General features: G+C 39.5%; 1 protein-coding gene across 3 annotated transcripts in view; it reads right to left on the bottom strand.

Moving 5' to 3' along the window:
• LOC139761751 (methylglutaconyl-CoA hydratase, mitochondrial-like) overlaps positions 1 to 19,891 on the bottom strand; it is a 115,827-nt gene that overhangs the window by 13,848 nt on the left and 82,088 nt on the right. For all 3 annotated transcript variants that reach the window (XR_011715602.1, XM_071686186.1, XM_071686183.1), the window contains exon 4: positions 13,884 to 14,015. Coding sequence is in view for 2 of the 3 variants with exons in the window: in XM_071686186.1 (XP_071542287.1) it covers positions 13,884 to 14,015 (132 nt within the window). In the remaining variant the exon portion in view is untranslated. The remainder of the gene's footprint in view (positions 1 to 13,883; positions 14,016 to 19,891) is intronic.

Raw genomic sequence — 19,891 nt, 5'->3', positions numbered from 1 at the left:
AAAGGTGCAAGAGGTGAAAAAGAGGGCAAATGAGAGTTGGGGTGAGAGAGTATCATTAAATTTTAGGGAGAATAAAAAGATGTTCTGGAGGGAGGTAAATAAAGTGCATAAGACAAGGGAGCAAATGGGGACTTCGGTGAAGGGGGCTAATGGGGAGGTGATAACAAGTAGTGGTGATGTGAGAAGGAGATGGAGTGAGTATTTTGAAGGTTTGTTGAATGTGTTTGATGATAAGAGTGGCAGATATAGGGTGTTTTGGTCGAGGTGGTGTTGAAAGTGAGAGGGTTAGGGAAAATGATTTGGTAAACAGAGAAGAGGTAGTAAAAGCTTTGTGGAAGATGAAAGCTGGCAAGGCAGCAGGTTTGGATGGTATTGCAGTGGAATTTATTAAAAAAGGGGGTGACTGTATTGTTGACTGGTTGGTAAGGTTATTTAATGTATGTATGATTCATCTTGAGGTGCCTGAGGATTGGCAGAATGCATGCATAGTGCCATTGTACAAAGGCAAAGGGGATAAGAGTGAGTGCTCAAATTACAGAGGTATAAGTTTGTTGAGTATTCCTGGTAAATTATATGGGAGGGTATTGATTGAGAGGGTGAAGGCATGTACAGAGCATCAGATTGGGGAAGAGCAGTGTGGTTTCAGAAGTGGTAGAGGATGTGTGGATCAGGTGTTTGCTTTGAAGAATGTATGTGAGAAATACGTAGAAAAGCAAATGGATTTGTATGTAGCATTTATGGATCTGGAGAAGGCATATGATAGAGTTGATAGAGATGCTCTGTGGAAGGTATTAAGAATATATGGTGTGGGAGGCAAGTTGCTAGAAGCAGTGAAAAGTTTTTATCGAGGGTGTAATGCATGTGTACGTGTAGGAAGAGAGGAAAGTGATTGGTTCTCAGTGAATGTAGGTTTGTGGCAGGGGTGTGTGATGTCTCCATGGCTGTTTAATTTGTTTATGGATGGGGTTGTTAGGGAGGTGAATGCAAGAGTTTTGGAAAGAGGGGCAAGTATGCAGTCTGTTGGGGATGAGAGAGTTTGGGAAGTGAGTCAGTTGTTGTTCACTGATGATACAGTGCTGGTGGCTGATTCTTGTGAGAAACTGCAGAAGCTGGTGACTGAGTTTGGTAAAGTGTGTGAAAGAAGAAAGCTAAGAGTAAATGTGAATAAGAGCAAGGTTATTAGGTAGAGTAGGGTTGAGGGTCAAGTCAACTGGGAGGTAAGTTTGAATGGAGAAAAACTGGAGGAAGTGAAGTGTTTTAGATATCTGGGAGTGGATCTGGCAGCGGATGGAACCATGGAAGCGGAAGTGAATCATAGGGTGGGGGAGGGGGCGAAAATCCTGGGAGCCTTGAAAAATGTGTGGAAGTCAAGAACATTATCTCGGAAAGCAAAAATGGCTATGTTTGAAGGAATCGTGGTTCCAACAATGTTGTACGGTTGCGAGGAGTGGGCTATGGATAGAGTAGTGTGCAGGAGGGTGGATGTGCTGGAAATGAGATGTCTGAGGACAATATGTGGTGTGAGGTGGTTTGATCGAGTAAGTAATGTAAGGGTAAGAGAGATGTGTGGAAATAAGAAGAGCGTGGTTGAGAGAGCAGAAGAGGGTGTTTTGAAATGGTTTGGGCACAGGGAGAGAATAAGTGAGGAAAGATTGACGAAGAGGATATATGTGTCGGAGGTGGAGGGAACAAGGAGAAGTGGGAGACCAAATTGGAGGTGGAAAGATGGAGTGAAAAAGATTTTGAGTGATTGGGGCCTGAACATGCAGGAGGGTGAAAGGCGGGCAAGGAATAGAGTAAATTGGATCACTGTGGTATACCGGCGTTGACGTGCTGTCAATGGATTGAATCAGGGCATGTGAAGCATCTGGGGGTAAACAATGGAAAGTTCTGTGGGGCCTGGATGTGGAAAGGGAGCTGTGTTTTCGGGCATTATTGCATGACAGCTAGAGACTGAGTGTGAACGAATGGGGCCTTTGTTGTCTTTTCCTAGCGCTACCTCGCACACATGAGGGGGGAGGGGGATGTTATTCCATGTGTGGTGAGGTGGCGATGGGAATGAACAAAGGCAGGCAGTGTGAATTCTTTGCATGTGTATATATGTATATGTCTGTGTGTGTATATATATATGTGTACATTGAGATGTATGGGTATGTATATTTGCGTGTGCGGATGTGTCTGTATATACATGTGTATGGGGGTGGGTTGGGCCATTTCTTTCGGCTGTTTCCTTGCGCTACCTCGCGAATGCGGGAGACAGCGACAAAGCAAAATAAATGAATAAATATAAACACATTCTATAAAACATTCCTCTTAACTCTGTCATACACTGTCTCCTGATCTGTTAAAGCTGCAAATACCAAGCTGCCAACCTTGTCAAACAAAAAAAAAAAAAAAAGGAACCCGGATGGCAAAAATAAGAAATTTTGCAAAATGTTTTTCGACAGGCAATAGAGGCTGCACTTTCAGAACAGGCAACTGTGGTGTCCAGTGTACAAGCTGTTATCTCCATTTGTTTATCTACAAGTAGACAGTCCACAACTGTTGACTTTAAAACCAACAAAGTATCTAGTTGGTAGTTTCATTTTTGGTCCTCGATCTAAGTCAACAGAGTTTCTAATATTTGTTTGTCCACACATATTTAGTCCAGGCTAGAGAGCTTTTTGTTATAAAATGTGGTTACCTGTTTGCAGTTCTCCAGAAGCCTTTCACTGAACTTCAATTGATGACAACTGCTTTTTTTTTAGCACAGCTATACACTTTCTGTGTGAGGAAATCTGATAATGCCTGTGGCCAAGGTGTGTGCAAAATTCAGAGGATTTTTTCCTTTACAGACTGAAAATTCTCTCCTCTTCAGCAATGCTGTCAGCAACTGACAGGATAACAAACATTATTCTGGTAAGATGTATGTACTTTTCCTTATAAGAGGACATGTCTATTAGTTGTATAATGGTCACCCACAACTCATCAGATCTTTGGTCAAGATATACACCTTCAAGTGATGATGTACCTGGCAGTGATCAGCAAATTCAAGTTCAAGCTCATCTGTCTGCTCTTCCATGAAGTGGAATTTCTTCACAGAGTAGAGCAATGATGCAAACTTTGCATCCATTCTCTTCCTTGGGTTAGCAACACTTGCATTCTGAATCAGCCTATTCTTTAGGGGGAACTTCTTGAGCACATAATCACATACACAAACGATGTATTTCCTGACTAATGTGAAGAATACTTCCTTATGTTTTAATTAGAATGCTTTTGTTGTGAGAAAGTTCATAACATCACTCCCCAAGATGAGATCCTGCACTTTTCCCTATAACTGCACTGTTCAGGTGATGGAGAACTTGCAATCACTGAGCTCAGGCTTCACAAAGTGGAGCAGTATCTCTTGTAGGAAGACCTGTAACTTTTCAGGTAAAAATGGATCTTTGGTGCTTCTTCTTGCAGCTCAAGATTGAGCTTGATGAATGGAGGAATGGTTTTAAGGAGGAACATACAATACAGTTTGTTGTAACCAATGAGTCTTGTAAGGATCTTACCAGCTTTGTCTACAGAAACACTAGCTACACAATCTGCACTGAAACACAAATCAGCTTTTTTCCTGCTTCCAATCAATGTAGCTTCAGATGAAGCTTTCTTTCTGTTGTCAACACTGCCTGAAGCTGCTTTATTACAAGTACTTGATGTATCCCTTTCAGTGAGTGTGATGACACTTGTCTTTTTTTCCTGGAAATAATACCCCAGTAGATGCAGTCACTCTGTCAACTTTGCCCAATCTTTTTGAGGATGAAGGTAGAGATGATGTCTTCTTAGAGGAGGCCTGTCCTGTGTTGCTGAAAGATGTTTCTCCCATTAGATTGTTCCTTTGTGGTAGCAATTTCCAGCTGGACACTAAGAACTATTGCATAATAACAGGATATAACTGCTCTTGTGCCCCACGATCTGAGCTGCAATCTGCTAACATAAAGAATGGTGCTTCTCTGATCTTCAGGATTTCAGCTGTTAATAAGATTCAAAAAACAGATAGTCAATGCTACAAGGAAATCTGTGGGTAGGATTAATTAATATGTAACCCATGCATGAATCATTGATCAACACACAATTAAAAAATCATATAATGTTGAATAGCATAAATAAAAAAAATCATAAACTAGAAATATTTGTTGCCATGCAACGCAAATGTCTACCCCAGACAGTCGCACATTGACTGACAAGGAAATTGAGAGAGTGCTGTTGACTGTATACAGGATAAATCAATGGGGCAGTTAATCAATCGATGTGCCTTCCCCAACAAGGTGGGGGTTGGCAACTACGGCATGCCATTTTTTCCTACTTTCTGTAGTTCGGACCAATGCTCCTATACTTCCTTTCTTACCAAATGTTACTTTCTTTATATCATTCAACCACCCTATCCTTTGCCTGCTGTAGTGTTTTTCCATATACTTTTATAGAAACCCTCAGTGGAATTTTAGATTTAGATATGACCATAGTTTTAGCCTTCAAAACAGATTTTTAAGCCATAATCTACTCCTTTCCTGACTATTTATTCATGATTTGTTGCAAATCGTTTACAATGGGGCAGCATAACCAAAATTGACAGGGGTGTTGATTGAAACATCAGAAGTCTAAACAAAATCTGGAAAATCTGGAACTTTGAGGGCAGCTGGTCTGTTTATTGTTCATACTGATTTATATTTAAATCTAGGCTAGATCTATGTTCACATTGTGAAAAACATCAAATGGAGAAAAGGAAGTAACATGCCTTTGTACTCTTGGCCAAGAGTCCCAGCTATGGTTGTTGTTTTGGTTCTTCGAGAGGCAAACCTCAAAGCAATAGAGCTGTCTGAAAACATGACTCTGAAAAGGTCATTCAGGTGATCTGAAGCAACAAATGCAATGTTGAGTTCAATTAGAAATTTAGTAATCTGAGTTTCTGCTCTTATTATTGAGTAATCAATCAGATGATGGAAGAACTGTCCAATGTCATGATTGCTCCCTGAACTTTTTGCCATGCTGGTATGTTTTTTCCTGCTCAGGTGGGCCTGAATGTCATTCACTTCTCTAACTGCAGAGCTAAAATCAGAAGAGCAAACTTGACATCATGCAGTAAATTCATCCTTTCTCGATTGCACAATATAAGTGCTACTCCCTGGTGTATTCTGACCAAAAAGTCTGCTTCTTCCTGCTTGATTTTGTACCCAAAATCGATGCCACGATGAAGTGATTTCACTCTCCTCCAGCTCACTGTCGACTCACTCAATGATGCATAGCACAATATGCAATACAAACAAAAGCAAGCCAAAACATCAGAACATAAGGGCCAAGTATTCCCAAGTAGGAGATGGCTGTAAAATTCTGACCTCTTCAATCTCTTCCATTATGAATTGGTCATTGTCTCATTGATTTTCCATATAATATCAATTCTTAAATGTTTTACATAGACATGATTTGGCATTTGTAACGGTACAGGTACACCACCAAATTTCCGGCAACAGATGGTTTAGCACCTTCTTTAGTCTGGACAAAATTACGGGAGGGAACTTAAAATCACCCAAACTAGTTTACTGGGCTGGCACAGATGGCATTGTGTAGGGCACGCTTATTTACATTTTTTACACCGCACTTGTTGGTGGTGATACCGCAATTCTGTGAGATTCTTAGCTTATTTTGCTTAAAGTTAACCCTAGCTATGGCTTCTAAGACATATGAGTGTGTCAGTTGTGGTGTCAAACGTAAACACCAGTCCATATTGATCCAAGATAAAGTAAAACTGTTGAAAAAAATGGACCATGGTGTTTTGGTGCATAGGCCGTGTGATATCTACTGTATTGATTCATCAACTGTTTATCATTTAAAGAAGCAAAGGGAGAAAATATTGAAATTCTATGCAGACAGCAATTCCAAGAAGCAAGTGATGATTAGAAAAACTATGAAAGATGGTATGAGTACTGAGCACGATCGATGATTTCGACAGCCTTGGAGTGATGGAGTGGACTTGTCAGGTAGCATGATAATGGACCAGGCTGAGTTGTTCCATAAAGAACTTAAATTACAACATGAGCGTGACTATAGTGAAGGACAGCTTCAAAGTTTCAAGAAGCATCATGGAATTTCCATGAATAAAGTATGCAGAGAAATGTGGTCTGCAGACCACGAAGGAGCTGCTGAGTATGTGGACGAATTTGCAAAACTCGTAGCTGACAAGCACCTCAGTCCTGAGCAGGTGTATAATGCAGACAAAACTGCATTATTCTGGCGATGCACACCCAGGAATACACTAACAACAGAAGACGAAGAAGACCCCACAGGATTCAAACAATCTAAGGACAGACTTACCATCTTAGGGTGCTCAAGCATTTGATATTTGTTTGATTCAAATTTCTAGCAGTCCATGGTATACTTCAGGCACATAGGATATGTAAAATTAGTGGATTACAGGAGTGTTGATGAATTTTTATTACATGACCATGGTTGGTCCAGCAAAATGGTTAATCCGGCCAGGCTTTAGAACCAAGAGTACCGGAAAATTGGTGGTGTACCTGTAACATGAATATTTTCACCAGTTTGTTTGAGATAAGCCACACTTAATTTTGCAGGAAAGGATTAGGTTTATGCATAGTATTCATTTTATCCTCGTTAATTAATGGTCGAGCCCTAAATAAACTGATGTGATGATGTAACTGATGTGCTGAGGATTCAATTTTTGTAGCAAAATTTTCGTTGTTACTCATCTGTCATTGCTAGAAAATCTTAGTAAACTGAATTTTACTACTATGAAGAACAGCAATAGATGGAAGGGAACTCGTAATTTCTTATCCACTTCTATACATGACAATTTCGTGTGACTTTTTGAAGCGTCACAGATATCTCATTAAATATGTCCTCCCAATTTATCCATTTACTATTAAAACTGAAATTGCTGAAAACACTTCCATTGTTACGTATGTTTTGACAAGGCATTTTAATATCCAAACTTCTTTTCACCTCAATCAGGTCGTGATCAGATTACAGGTTGTTTGAGATTGTAATATCTCTTACTAAGTCCACAGTAGTTAAAACAAGTTTAAGTCCAAAATATTATTTCTTCTGGTTGGATTTGTTACTTGTTGGTTGCGAGAGCTTTCCATATAGTCTTTATCACTCACTTTTTCAGAGCTGTTATTCCAAGTTGCTTCCAGTGCCAGGAGTGTGGGCTGTGATTCATTTCCTACCTATCTCCATTTAATATGTGGTAGGTTTAGTCTCCTAAGACAAGTATATTTGAGACTGGGTTTCTTCTATAGAGGTCAAGACATGATTCTGTGTTTTGTATTTGTTCCATAAATTCTTGAGGTTTTGCATCTAATGGTCTATAAATCAATGTAATAATCAGATTTGGGTTTTTAACTTGACTACGAGTGCTTCTAATACATCATTTGAGGAGTTCAGGAGCTAAGCTGTTATAAGAGTATCTACTATATACAGTCCAACTCCTCCAAATGATCTTCTAGTCTTCTTGCATTTGTAAAGGTTGTAGTTTGGAATCCACACTTCACTATTCTCATGGTCTTTAGTCTTTGTTTCAGTTAAGGCCACAAATACTTCATTTGTTCTATTTGATTTAAGTCCTTAAATGTTGGCATATATGAAATGATGTTACATGGCTTGTCTGTATTTTTTTTTTTTTTTTTTTTTTTTGGGGGGGGGGGGGGGGGGGGGTAATATGCTTTGTTCTGCTGAACTTGGCAGAGTGCTTTTGGTGTCATTTCTTTCTCTGATAGTTCTTCTCTGTCTCTGTTTGGCCCACTGTTGGTCACTAAAAAAAATGAAATGAATTTTGATGTGCACAAGGGATATTTCTCATTGTCTTTCATAAGTGGTGGTTCTCACAGTACTTGTTCAAGCAGCTCCTAATCTTTAGGAATTGTTTACATAACTAACTCCTTATCCCATGCCTTTTTAAAAAAAAATGAATCTCTACCCTATGCCTTATAACATCTAACACCCTATCCCAAGCCTTGAAAAAACTTACTCCCTATCTTGTCTTATAAAAACTCATTATCCTATGCCTAATAACAACTAATTCCCTATCCTATGCCTTATAGCAACTATCTCCCTATCCCATACCTTATTGCAACTAACTCCCTATCCCATACCTTATGGCAACTAACTCCCTATCCCATGCCTTACAACAAAAACAACTCCCTATCCCATGCCTAACAGCAATGAACTCCCTATCCCATGCCTTACAGCAATGAACCCCATAACCCATACCTTATAGCAACTAACTCCCTTTCCAATGCCTTATAACGACTAACTCCCTATCCCATGCCCTACAGCAATGAACTCCTTATCCCATGCCTTACAACAACTAACACCCTATCTCATACCTTATAGCAACTAACTCCCTATCCCATGCCTTATAGCAACTAACTCCCTATCCCATACCTTAGAGCAATGAACTCCCTATCCCATGCCTTGTAACATGTAACTCCCTATCCCATACCTTATAGCAACTAACTCCCTATCCCATACCTTAGAGCAATGAACTCCCTATCCCATGCCTTGTAACATGTAACTCCCTATCCCATACCTTATAGCAACTAACTCCCTATCCCATGCCTTATAGCAACTAACTCCCTATCCCATACCTTAGAGCAATGAACTCCCTATCCCATGCCTTGTAACATGTAACTCCCTATCCCATACCTTATAGCAACTAACTCCCTATCCAATGCCTTATAGCAACGAACTCCCTATCTCAGGCCTTGTAACAAGTAACTCCCTATCCCATACTTACAACAGCTAACTCTCTATCCCATACCTTGTAATAACTAACTCCCTATCCCATAACTTATAGCAACAAACTCCCTATCCCATGCCTTCTACTCATCTACATATCTGACGCCCATTCCCTCTGGGAATTCCCATTTGGGGGTGGCCACAGCAAAAGTCTCCACTTATCCCTGTCATTACATGCCTCCCAAACATTCATCATTCCACCCTATTTGCCCAAATCAAAAGGTGGTCTTCTACTCACACCAACCCCTTTAATTGTACTGTCATACACTCCTTGTAAACTTTCAGTCTTGCATTCTTTCCACATGCCTAAACCACCTCAAAGTATTACATTTCACCCATTCTACCACTCCACAATTCACTCCCTTTGCATTCCTTGCCATACCACATCTCTCATACACCCTGTCATTTCTTTCTTCATTCCATCTTGTCACACCACATGCTCTTTTCAAATATCTCATTTCCTCATTTCTTAACCTCTGTGCCTCATTTCACATCCATGTTTCTGCTGCATAACCAGGATTGGAAGGCCTATGCTATCCCTTAATCCTCTGTTCACCTCCATACTTATACCTTTACCCTTCATTATTCTATTAAGAAACCCAATGACTCTTCTACTCTGTACTGCTCTCTCTCTTATTTCTCCTTCCATATCACCACACTTACCAAAGACAGCTCCTACATACTTAGATAACCTCACTTTTTCCAGTATTTTTTCCCCCCATATCAACAGCACAATTCAGTACACTTTCTTCTTTCACTCTATATGGTTTTTACGAAATATATACTTTCCCTCCATTTCCTTTCAAACACCATGACTTTACCTTGACTTGCATTTACCTTCAATCTTCTACACTTACAAACATCATAAAACACACTTAAAACCTTCTGCAACTCCTCTTCACTCTCCACAAACAAGAAATATCATCTGCAAACAGGCTTGCCACTAGCCACCATGTCTCACCATCACACTCCTTCTCTGCACCCTTTTCCCTAGTTTTGCTTTCATTTCTCTCATCTCTCCATCCATATATAAACAGTAAACCCTCAATTTAACAAACTAATCGGGGAGGGGGTGTCTGTTAATGCTGAAAATCCGTTAAATCAAGAATATAACCTAAGGGCCATTTTAAAAACAATATACGGTAATGAAATATACACTTCACATGCTTTCTCTTAGCTCCTCTATCACTTGATGCCATTTTGAATTTTAAAGTCACAATTATCTGCATAAAACCTGAAAGCACGGTAGCCTGAGGCATACTGAGACCAAAACAAAGCGAGTATACCCCACACTACCAAAAACAACTGATATGAAATGCGCATGGTGTGGCATTAGAGAAGGTGTTTTGAAATGGTTTGGTCACATGGAGAGAATGAGTGAGGAAAGATTGACCAAGAGGATATATGTGTCAGAGACGGAGGGAACAAGAAGTGGGAGACCAAATTGTAGGTGGAAAGATGGAGTGAAAAAGATTTTGAGTGAGCGGGGCCTGAACATACAGGAGGGTGAAAGGCACGCAAGGAATAGAGTGAATTGGAATGATGTGGTATACCGGGGTCGACATGCTGTCAATGGATTGAACCAGGGCATGTGAAGCGTCTGGGGTAAACCATGGAAAGTTCTGTGGGGCCTGGATGTGGAAAGGGAGCTGTGGTTGCAGTGCATTATTACATGACAGCTAGAGACTGAGTATGAACGAATGGGGCCTTTGTTGTCTTCCTAGCGCTACCTCGCGCACATGAGGGGGGAGGGGGTTGTTATTTCATGTGTGACAGGGTGGCGATGGGAATGAATAAAGGCAGACAGTATGAATTGTGTACATGTGTATATATGTATATGTCTGTGTGTGTATATATATTTATACGTTGAGATGTATAGGTATGTATATTTGCGTGCGTGGACGTGTATGTATATACATGTGTATGTGGGTGGGTTGGGCCATTCTTTCGTCTGTTTCCTTGCACTACCTCGCTAACGCGGGAGACAGCGACAAAGCAAAATAATAGAATAATAAATATATACTTCTAAACTATTATTAATTAATGTATTGATATTTGCCCAGTCCGTTAAATCCAAAATCCACTAAATTGGGGTTCGTTAAATAAAGGGTTTACTATATCAAAAAGCTACGGTGACATCACACAGCCCTGCCTCACACCTACATGTATCCTAAAACTTTCACCTGGCTTTCCATCCACTCTTACACGTGCATTTGCTCCTCTATAAAAGACTTTTACACCATCCAAGCAGTTGTCCCCCTATACTATATACCCTTAACACATCCCACAAAGCATTCCACTTGACTGCCATACACTTTCTCCAGATTCATAAAAGCTGCATACAACTGCTTACCTTTTGCTAAATACTTTTCCACGGTAATCTTTACTACAAAAATCTGATCCACACATCCCCAACCTTTCTTAAAACCCCCTTCCTCTTCAATTCTGCATTCACTCACTTCCATCACTCTGTCAATTAATATTCTTGCATGCACTTCCTGGTATACTTAACAGACTTATTCCTCTATAATTGGTACATACATCCTTTACACCTTTTTTCTTTGAATAAAGGAACAATAATAGCCTTCACCCAATCTTAAGGCACAACTATGCATCCACTCTATCACACTTTCTCCTCCATACTTCAGCCACAATCCCATGCACTCCAGGTGCCTTTCCTACCTTTAGCCTCATCCTTCTTACCTCCCTTCTTATAGCAACTAACTCCCTATCCCATGCCTCATAGCAACTAACTCCCTATCCCATACCTTACAGCAACTAACTCCCTATCCCATTAACTATGACAACTCCCTATCCCATGCCTTAACCAAATTTCTTTCCTATGCCTTATAAAAACTAAATCCCTATCCCGAGTTTTATAACAGCTAACTCTGTCCCATGACTTAAAACAACTCCCTATTACATGGTTTATATGAACTCCCTACCCAAGCCTTATAACAACTAACTTCCTATCCCATGACTTATGAGAACTCCCAATCCAAAGCCTGTAACAGCTAACTCCCTATTCTATGCCATATAAAGTCAAACTCCCTCTCCTATCCCTTGTAACAGCTAACTCCTTACTCCATGTCTTATCCCATACCTTTAAACATACAACTCCCTATTCTATACCTTGTATCATCTAATTCCCTATCCTATGCCTTATAACAACTAACTCACTGTCCCATGTCTTAAAACAACTAACTCCCTACCGCAAGTCTTATAATAACCCCTCTCCTGGGCCTTAAAATTTTATGCTTTAATTTCCTTAATGTGACCACTTGACCTTCCTAGCTTTGTTTCTCTCTCATGAATAACATCATATACATTTTCTTCATGCTTTCAAGGGATAGAAAAAAGTTTCAAATCAATGTCAAATTATAGAAAACTTTTAACTTGCATCTGGAATCATAATTACAAAATCTAAATGAGCTTTATATCTCCAATAATGAAACAAACGTTAACATTTATATCTCCAAGAGTGAAATAAACGTCAACATTTATATCTCCAAAAGTGAAATAAATGTTGATGTCTAAATCTCCAAGAGTGAAATAAATGTTAACATTTATACAGGTACACCACCAATTTTCCATCACTCTTGGTTCCAAAGCCTTGCCAGATTTACAATTTTGCCGGACCAGCTGTTGTCACGTAATAGTAATTCATCAATACACCTCTAACCCACTAATTATGCATCTCCCATGTGTCTAAAGTATACCATGGACTGCTAGAAATTTAAACAAATATTAAATGTAAATTAAATACATAAATGAAAAAGAGGTACTTGTACAACAGTACATTAATTTTGCAAATTCGTCCACATACTTGGCAGCTCCTTTGTGGTTTACAGACCACTTTTCTCTGCACTTTATTCATGGAAATTCCATGACACTTCTTGAATCTTTGAAGCCATCCTTCACTATAGTCACAGTCATTTTGTAATTTAAGTTGTTTATGGAACAACTTAGCCTGGTCCATTATCATGCTATCTGACAAGTCCACTCCATCACTCACTCCAACGCTGTCGAAACCATTCCATCATCACTCGATCGTGCTCAGTACTCTTACCATCTTTCATAGTTTCTCTAATCATCATTTGCTTCTTGGAATCACTGTCTGCATAGAATTTCAATATTTTCTCCATTTCCTTCTTTATATCATAAACAGTTGACGAACCAATACTTTAGATGTCACACAGCTTACGCACCGAAACACCACAGTCCATTGGATCGATATGGACTGGAGTTTACATTTGACACCATGACTGACACTCTCATATGTCTTAGAAGCCATAGCTAGGGTTGAATTTAAGCAAAATAAGCTAAGAATCTCACAGAATTGCAGTATTGCAGTGCAAAGAATGTAAATAAGCGTGCTCAACACACAATGCCATCTGTGGCCCCCCAATAAGCTAGTCTGGTGGCTCCGGTAATTTCAAGTTCCCTCACGTAATTTTGCCCAGACTAAAGGAGGTGCCGAACCATCAGTTACCAGAAATTCGGTAATGTACCTGTATCCCGGAGGGTGAAATAAATGTTAAATTAAAAGGATCCATGGAAAACGTCCTCTGTGCTGCATCACAATTATCGGATGTGAAATAGTTTGGAAAAATCAAACAAATCTATGTTTAAATCCATGTCTAAAGGTAGGATTTAAAAGCCAGGTTGAGTTCCACGATAAACTTTTTCATGAGTGGCAAAACTTGAGCAAAATCCACACTGAAGATATGAGTCTTATGGCATTCAGTCCTTTAGATGCTGGGGAAATGACTATATGAACTATACAGGTGCATGTGTTTGATGTGACACATAATGGTCACTTTAAATGTACCTTCACTGAACATGGGTGTGATTCACAATAATGGATGAATAGACTCTGTGGAAGATGACAATGACAGATAGTGCAATCCTTAAACATCTACCATGCTACATGTGCAGCACAAAAACGCATACAGAAGATACATGAAGTACCAACAACCAAGTATATCAGTTGATGATGACAGTAATTAGGCAGAGTTACCGATAATCACATATACTAGTAAACCAAGTCTCTAATACCAATGAAAATAAGTAAACCCATAAAACAAAACATACATAAAATTTACCAGTTATGTGTGGTGGCAATACAGCAATCCATTCCTGATTACTAGATTTTAAGGCATTAAGCATACGCTCATGATCATCAAGTAGAGGAAGAAAACGTTCAGGAACTTTGGCTCTCTCTCGAAAGTTGAAAGCTGAAAAGTTGAATGAGATATAGTTAAATAATGTATTACACCTGGGACATCATTTAGAAAAGAACTGTAGCATCACTGCTTGCAAAGTGTACATATGCAAAATTATCATGAGGCAAATGTAGAAATGAGCTCTTTGAGAAGAGCACATGGTGTGTCAAAATCGAATGAGATGTGTTATGGTAAGGAATGCAAAGGGAATGAAATGTGAAGTGGTAGAATGGGTGAAACATAATACTTTGAGGTGGTTTGGGCATGTGGAAAGAATACAAGACTGAGAGACCACCTGTGACAAGGGCAAATAGGGTGGAGGAATACTGGAGGGAGAGAAACAGAGGAAGAATGTGTGGAATGGTATATGTGAGGGAGGCATATAATAAAAGGGATAAGTAGGACTTTTGCCATGGCCATCCCCCTTGATAGGAGCTCCTGGAGGGAAAGGGCATCAGAGATATACATAAATAGTACAGCCCTAAATATCTTTTTATGCAACTCATTTTCACAATATCAATAACCAAATATCATATTCATAACATTTGCTGAAGAATTCTTTGTGTTGATTTAGTTCTCACAAAAGTGAAGTACAACGTGCTTGACTCCATTAAGAAAAAATGCTAAGAAATGTAAATTTTAAAGAATAAAAATCTGTCTCTATGGGGTGTCCTACAGATCCAAGGGAGTTAGAAACCTTCGACCCCAAGCCTTTTAGTGTGATAAAAGCCTCTCACTTCACATTTAATAACCTTTCAGTTCAACCTGGCTTGGCTCAGGTCTGCCCAATGACCAATGAGCAACCACCAAATGGTAATATCATTCCACTGATGCTGAGTGGCCTCATGATTCTTAGAACTGGACTACCAACCCAATGGTGATCATCTTTGGTTAAGAGAAAGGTTTCTCAAAAGGGAAGGTAGGGCCAGAAACAACCTTGAAAAATTGCTCACAGGACACCACTCCACTCCAGCGAGAAGCAGTGTTTCATTCCTCAAAATTTACATTTCTTTCCAGGGCTTTATCCTCAAAATTTACATTTCTTTCCAGGGTTGCATTATTCCCTGAGCCATAAGACTATAATAAAATGGAGGAAGGTTTGAGAAAAACTGTCTTAAAAGAAAGATAATGAAAGAATAGGTACAGTTACCAAAGATAGCAACCTCTAGAGAAGAGCTCCCGGAACTATAAGCTTCAATTCAAGATTTTGGAGGGTCAACATTTCAGCAGACCTATTACGGTATGTTCAAGTAAGGTGAGGGAGTGTAGTATAAATGGGCCCCTAAATAATATATCTTTTGGATATTAAGTCTGACTTGTACATCAAAGGATGATTAACAATAAATAATGCGAGTGGCTAACATGGGAAGAACGAGCAAGTGTGTCTCATGAATTACCATAAAAAGGTGTAACTTGAGTAAATAATAAATGGTAAAATATCTTAATGTAAAAGGTAATACTGACAGCTAATTATTGAAAAAATTTCCTGCACAACTATTCCTATGCTAACATACTACATTACCATTATTCTATCATTTGGGGAACAATGTAAGACTTTTAGTAATGCTTGAAAAGGAAGAGAAAAAAATAAAGAAGACACTTGTGACAATCAAATTAAACTGTTAACAAACATGTTTTTACATTTTAGTCTGCAATGGATCCAAATAAGATGAACTGCCAAGACCAGGAAGTTGCAATTAGATGCACATGAAGAAAATATGAGACAAAGCAAGAATCACCAGAGATCGATAATTTGCAGTTGTTGCTCAAAATGATTAAAAACAGAATCAAAAGTTACACCATTGGAGGTGGAAACACGGAAACTGAAGAATCACGTTAAAGGTAATGATAGGTGTCATGAGACAATAGCTTAAGGATTTGAAAAATGAAGGCAGTATGAACAGATTCAAGTTAGTTTAGGGGATCCAGAAGGTAATATCCAGTGAAAAGAAGGCAAATACATTAAAAAGCAATTCATTTCAGATGGGTCTTTTCTAGATGCCTGCTCTTAAGTCTGTACAACTAAAGGAAGTGACCATAACAAATACCTAGTCCACTAAACACAGTGGGCAAGGAATTACTGAGGGAGCAATTTCAGCACTTGGATCAACACAGACCTAGGTTCATTAAAACAGATACAAAGGAAATTAAGTGAGGCCATAGAAAGAAAAACATGCACTGTTGGATATCAAGCAATTAAGGAAGATTAAGGCTTAGAAAAGTGCAGAGCATACAGGACCAGTGCTTGTTAACTAAAAGGAAGAACTTTGAGAAAGTCGGAGACAAAGAGGTTGACAGTTCGACACTAAAGGGTCTAACATAGAAGAGGGTGGGATCAAAATTAAAAAGACCAATTATGCAGGAGGTTGATAGGTGTAAATCATTTATTGTTTTAGGATTGGAAGATCATACAACAGATAAAGTAGAAATGGGAAGGAAAAAAGGAAGTAGTACTCATTAAAGGAATATTGGAGGCTATAGATTGAGTGAATTTGAGCAGTGTGATATACATGGGGCAATGTCCTGTCTATGGACAGTGGATATCACATGGCTCTGCTCTAGGTGACATTAATCCCTCTCTGCATCACTGAAAATATTTTTTAGGTTGTGATGATAGAGACAGTAGTGATGATGGTGAAGATGATTGTGTCTATTGGTTTCTTTGTTAACGCTGGCCTCAGCATTGCCAGATACTAATGTATACCCACAAGATTGAAGGTAGCCTACCACAACTTCCCTTCAAGTTGCATCACTGACATAGACCTGACACTCCCCAGTGTCTAACTGCCTCAGTATTGTAATTTTACATCCAAGAAGAGACTTCTAGGCACTTTAGATGCACTTGCACCACTAGAACTTGCAGACCATCTTCCAGAAATGAAAAGCAAAAATCTGTCACAATAATATAAAAAAAATTGGCTAGTCAGCAAGAATGTGTGCAGTGTAGCAACAGCAAAATCTGTACTGTAATAATAGAGGAGACTACTCACCACTGATTAGATGTTAGCATGTGTGTGTACGACACTCTGACTGTAATGATAGAGGAGACTACTCAGCATTGATTAGACGTTAGCATGTGTATGTACGACACTCTGACTGTAATGATAGAGGAGACTGCTCAGCATTGATTAGATGTTAGCATGCGTGTGTACGACACTGACTAATAATAGAGGAGACTACTCAGCACTGATTAGATGTTAGCATGTATGTGTACGACACTCTGACTGTAATGATAGAGGAGACTACTCAGCACTGATTAGATGTTAGCATGTGTGTGTACGACACTCTGACTGTAATAATAGAGGAGACTACCCAGCACTGATTAGATGTTAGCATGTGTGTGTGCGACACTCTGACTGTAATAATAGAGGAGACTGCTCAGCACTGAATAGATGTTGGCATATGTGTGTACGACACTCTGACTGTCCAACCAACTATAAACCAAAGGAGCTACTCTTGGCCTATTAGGAGAGTCCTGACTCATGACTTCTGACTTTTACAGATTTCCATACTTTTTTATTCTAGTAAAAAAGGAGCTGAGATGCAAGCAAAAATGTCATAACGAAACTGCTCAACAGGGTAGCACTAACCAGGCAATTAGCATATAAGCAAGGGTACTAGGTTTAGCAGTGCAGGAGGATAAGTCAGTTTGGGTGTGGTCTGAATGGAGAAAATTTGGAAGTGAGGTGCTTTAGATACCTGGGGATGGACATGGCCATGAATGGAACCATGGAAGTGCAAGTGGAAAAAGAGGTCATTATCTGAGAGGGCAAAAATAGGTGTTTGAACATATAGTAGTCCCAGTGATTTTGTATGGATATGAGGCAAGGACTATAGGTGAAAGTGTGCAGAAGTGGGTGGAAGTGTTGGAAACAAAATGTATAAGGACAATATGTGGTGTGAGGAGAGTTGATTTAGTAAGTAATAAAAGGATGAGAGAGAAGTGTGGTAATAAGAAGAGTATGGTTGAGAGAGCAGAAGAGGGTGTGCTGAAATGGTGTGGATATATAGAGAAAATGAGCGAGGAGAGAATAAGTGGTGGCTTTAAGGTAAAGGGGAGAGACCAAACAGACAGGAGGGAATGAAAAAGATTTTGAGAGTTAGGACCTAAACATACACAAGGGAAATTGAAGAGATATGGTATACAGGAGGTGGGATGCTGTCAATGGGCTGAATAAGGGCATCTGAAGCAGTTGGTGAAAATTATGGTAAGGTCTGTGAGGCCTGGTTGTGGATAGGGAGCTGTGGTGTCTGTGCATTACATGACACCTAGAAAATGGATATGCGTTAATATATATAAACAGTATTTCTGGTGCTGGTGAAACCTGCCTGCACCTGATGGCAAAACAGGCACAAATATTACCAGAGGGGTTCCATCTGCAGCAGTTTCCAGCTTCTACAGGACAAGGGTCATCACCTACAAGAGCCATGCCCTCCAGGAGCTTCCTTCCCTAAGGGGGGCGAACCTAACCTTGCACCAGCACATAGCAGTGCCTTGATTTGTCTCCAGCCTTCATGCCAGACCTTGGGGTCAATAACAGACATCTTACACATTTGCATACATTTTTTACACTACTGGAAGAAGATGGCCAGGTCATCATCTCCCAACTACTTATGCATGCCAGTGACAGTGACTCTGACCCTGGACCATTAGTATACATCTGCCCACAGTTCCAAATACCTTTTACCAAAAATCACTACTCCATCAGATGCTCCATCTACACTCAGTGGATGGTATCAAACTCCACTGCATATCATTATCATCCAATAGAGACTACTTCAAACATTAGAATGCAGGAACTACTCAGACAGCAACTCACAAAACCTCTCATCTCCAGGACAAACTCTCAAAAAACATCAGAGAATGCACTCCCTCAATTTTCAAAGACAAACCATTTTATTTCAGAGAACCCAAACAACAAGCTAAACATCATGCAAGTTACTGCCACAGGCATCAACAACAAACATGCAGAAATACCAAACTCAGGAGAACACAACATCCATATAACCTTCAAACTCACATTCAGATCTACCCTCCCACCTTTATACATCTATATAGCTGTATGAAATGACAGAAAACAAGAACAAGGAGGAGGGCTTATAACACTCATCCATCAAACCATGCCTTTTTCCAACACCTAGCAACACCACAAAATAGCTCATGGACAATGACATGCGAGACATACAATCCATAAAAATGAAATTTCACATTTCCAACTACAACTCTCTCTCTCTCTCTCTCTCTCTCTCTCTCTCTCTCTCTCTCTCTCTCTCTCTCTCTCTCTCTCTCTCTCTCTCTCTCTCTCTCCCCCCATGATTCCACTTGGCTCTACACACACAACCACGATCCCTGAGGTGAAGTACTCATAAACCAACTACTTAGTTTCCCCAATTTCTACAACAAACTACTCAGACTTCCAACCAACCATCAACAGCAGCCAACCTGATTAAACATTACATTCTGCTCACCAGCCCTACACATATGGACCAACTGGAGCAAGCTACACAGATTATCCTCTGACTACTTGCTCATCCTGATAACACTCCATCTCGCACAACCAATCAACACAATTACCAAAAAAATCTGATGTAAACTACAGGAAAGCAGACTGGTTAGTCTTCACAAAGAAAATTAAAAACAAAACCCCAAAACTTCAAACTATATGATTTCTCATCCCTAAATCATACTAACTCACACTTCATCAACATCTCCAACCAAGCCAGCAAAAAGCACTTACCACAAGGGCACAGAAATTAAACCAAAATTTTTCCCAAGTTACACACCTAATAAAGCAAAGAAAACAGCTCAGACATAACAATTCATCATCAACAGAAAGAAAAGAAATGCTCACTTTAAATAATACTATCATTAACCTAATCACCGAAAG

Source organism: Panulirus ornatus, chromosome 41, assembly GCF_036320965.1.
Source record: "Panulirus ornatus isolate Po-2019 chromosome 41, ASM3632096v1, whole genome shotgun sequence".
NCBI classification, from domain to species: Eukaryota; Metazoa; Arthropoda; class Malacostraca; order Decapoda; family Palinuridae; genus Panulirus; species Panulirus ornatus.
This window is presented reverse-complemented; position numbering and strand designations above follow the sequence as displayed.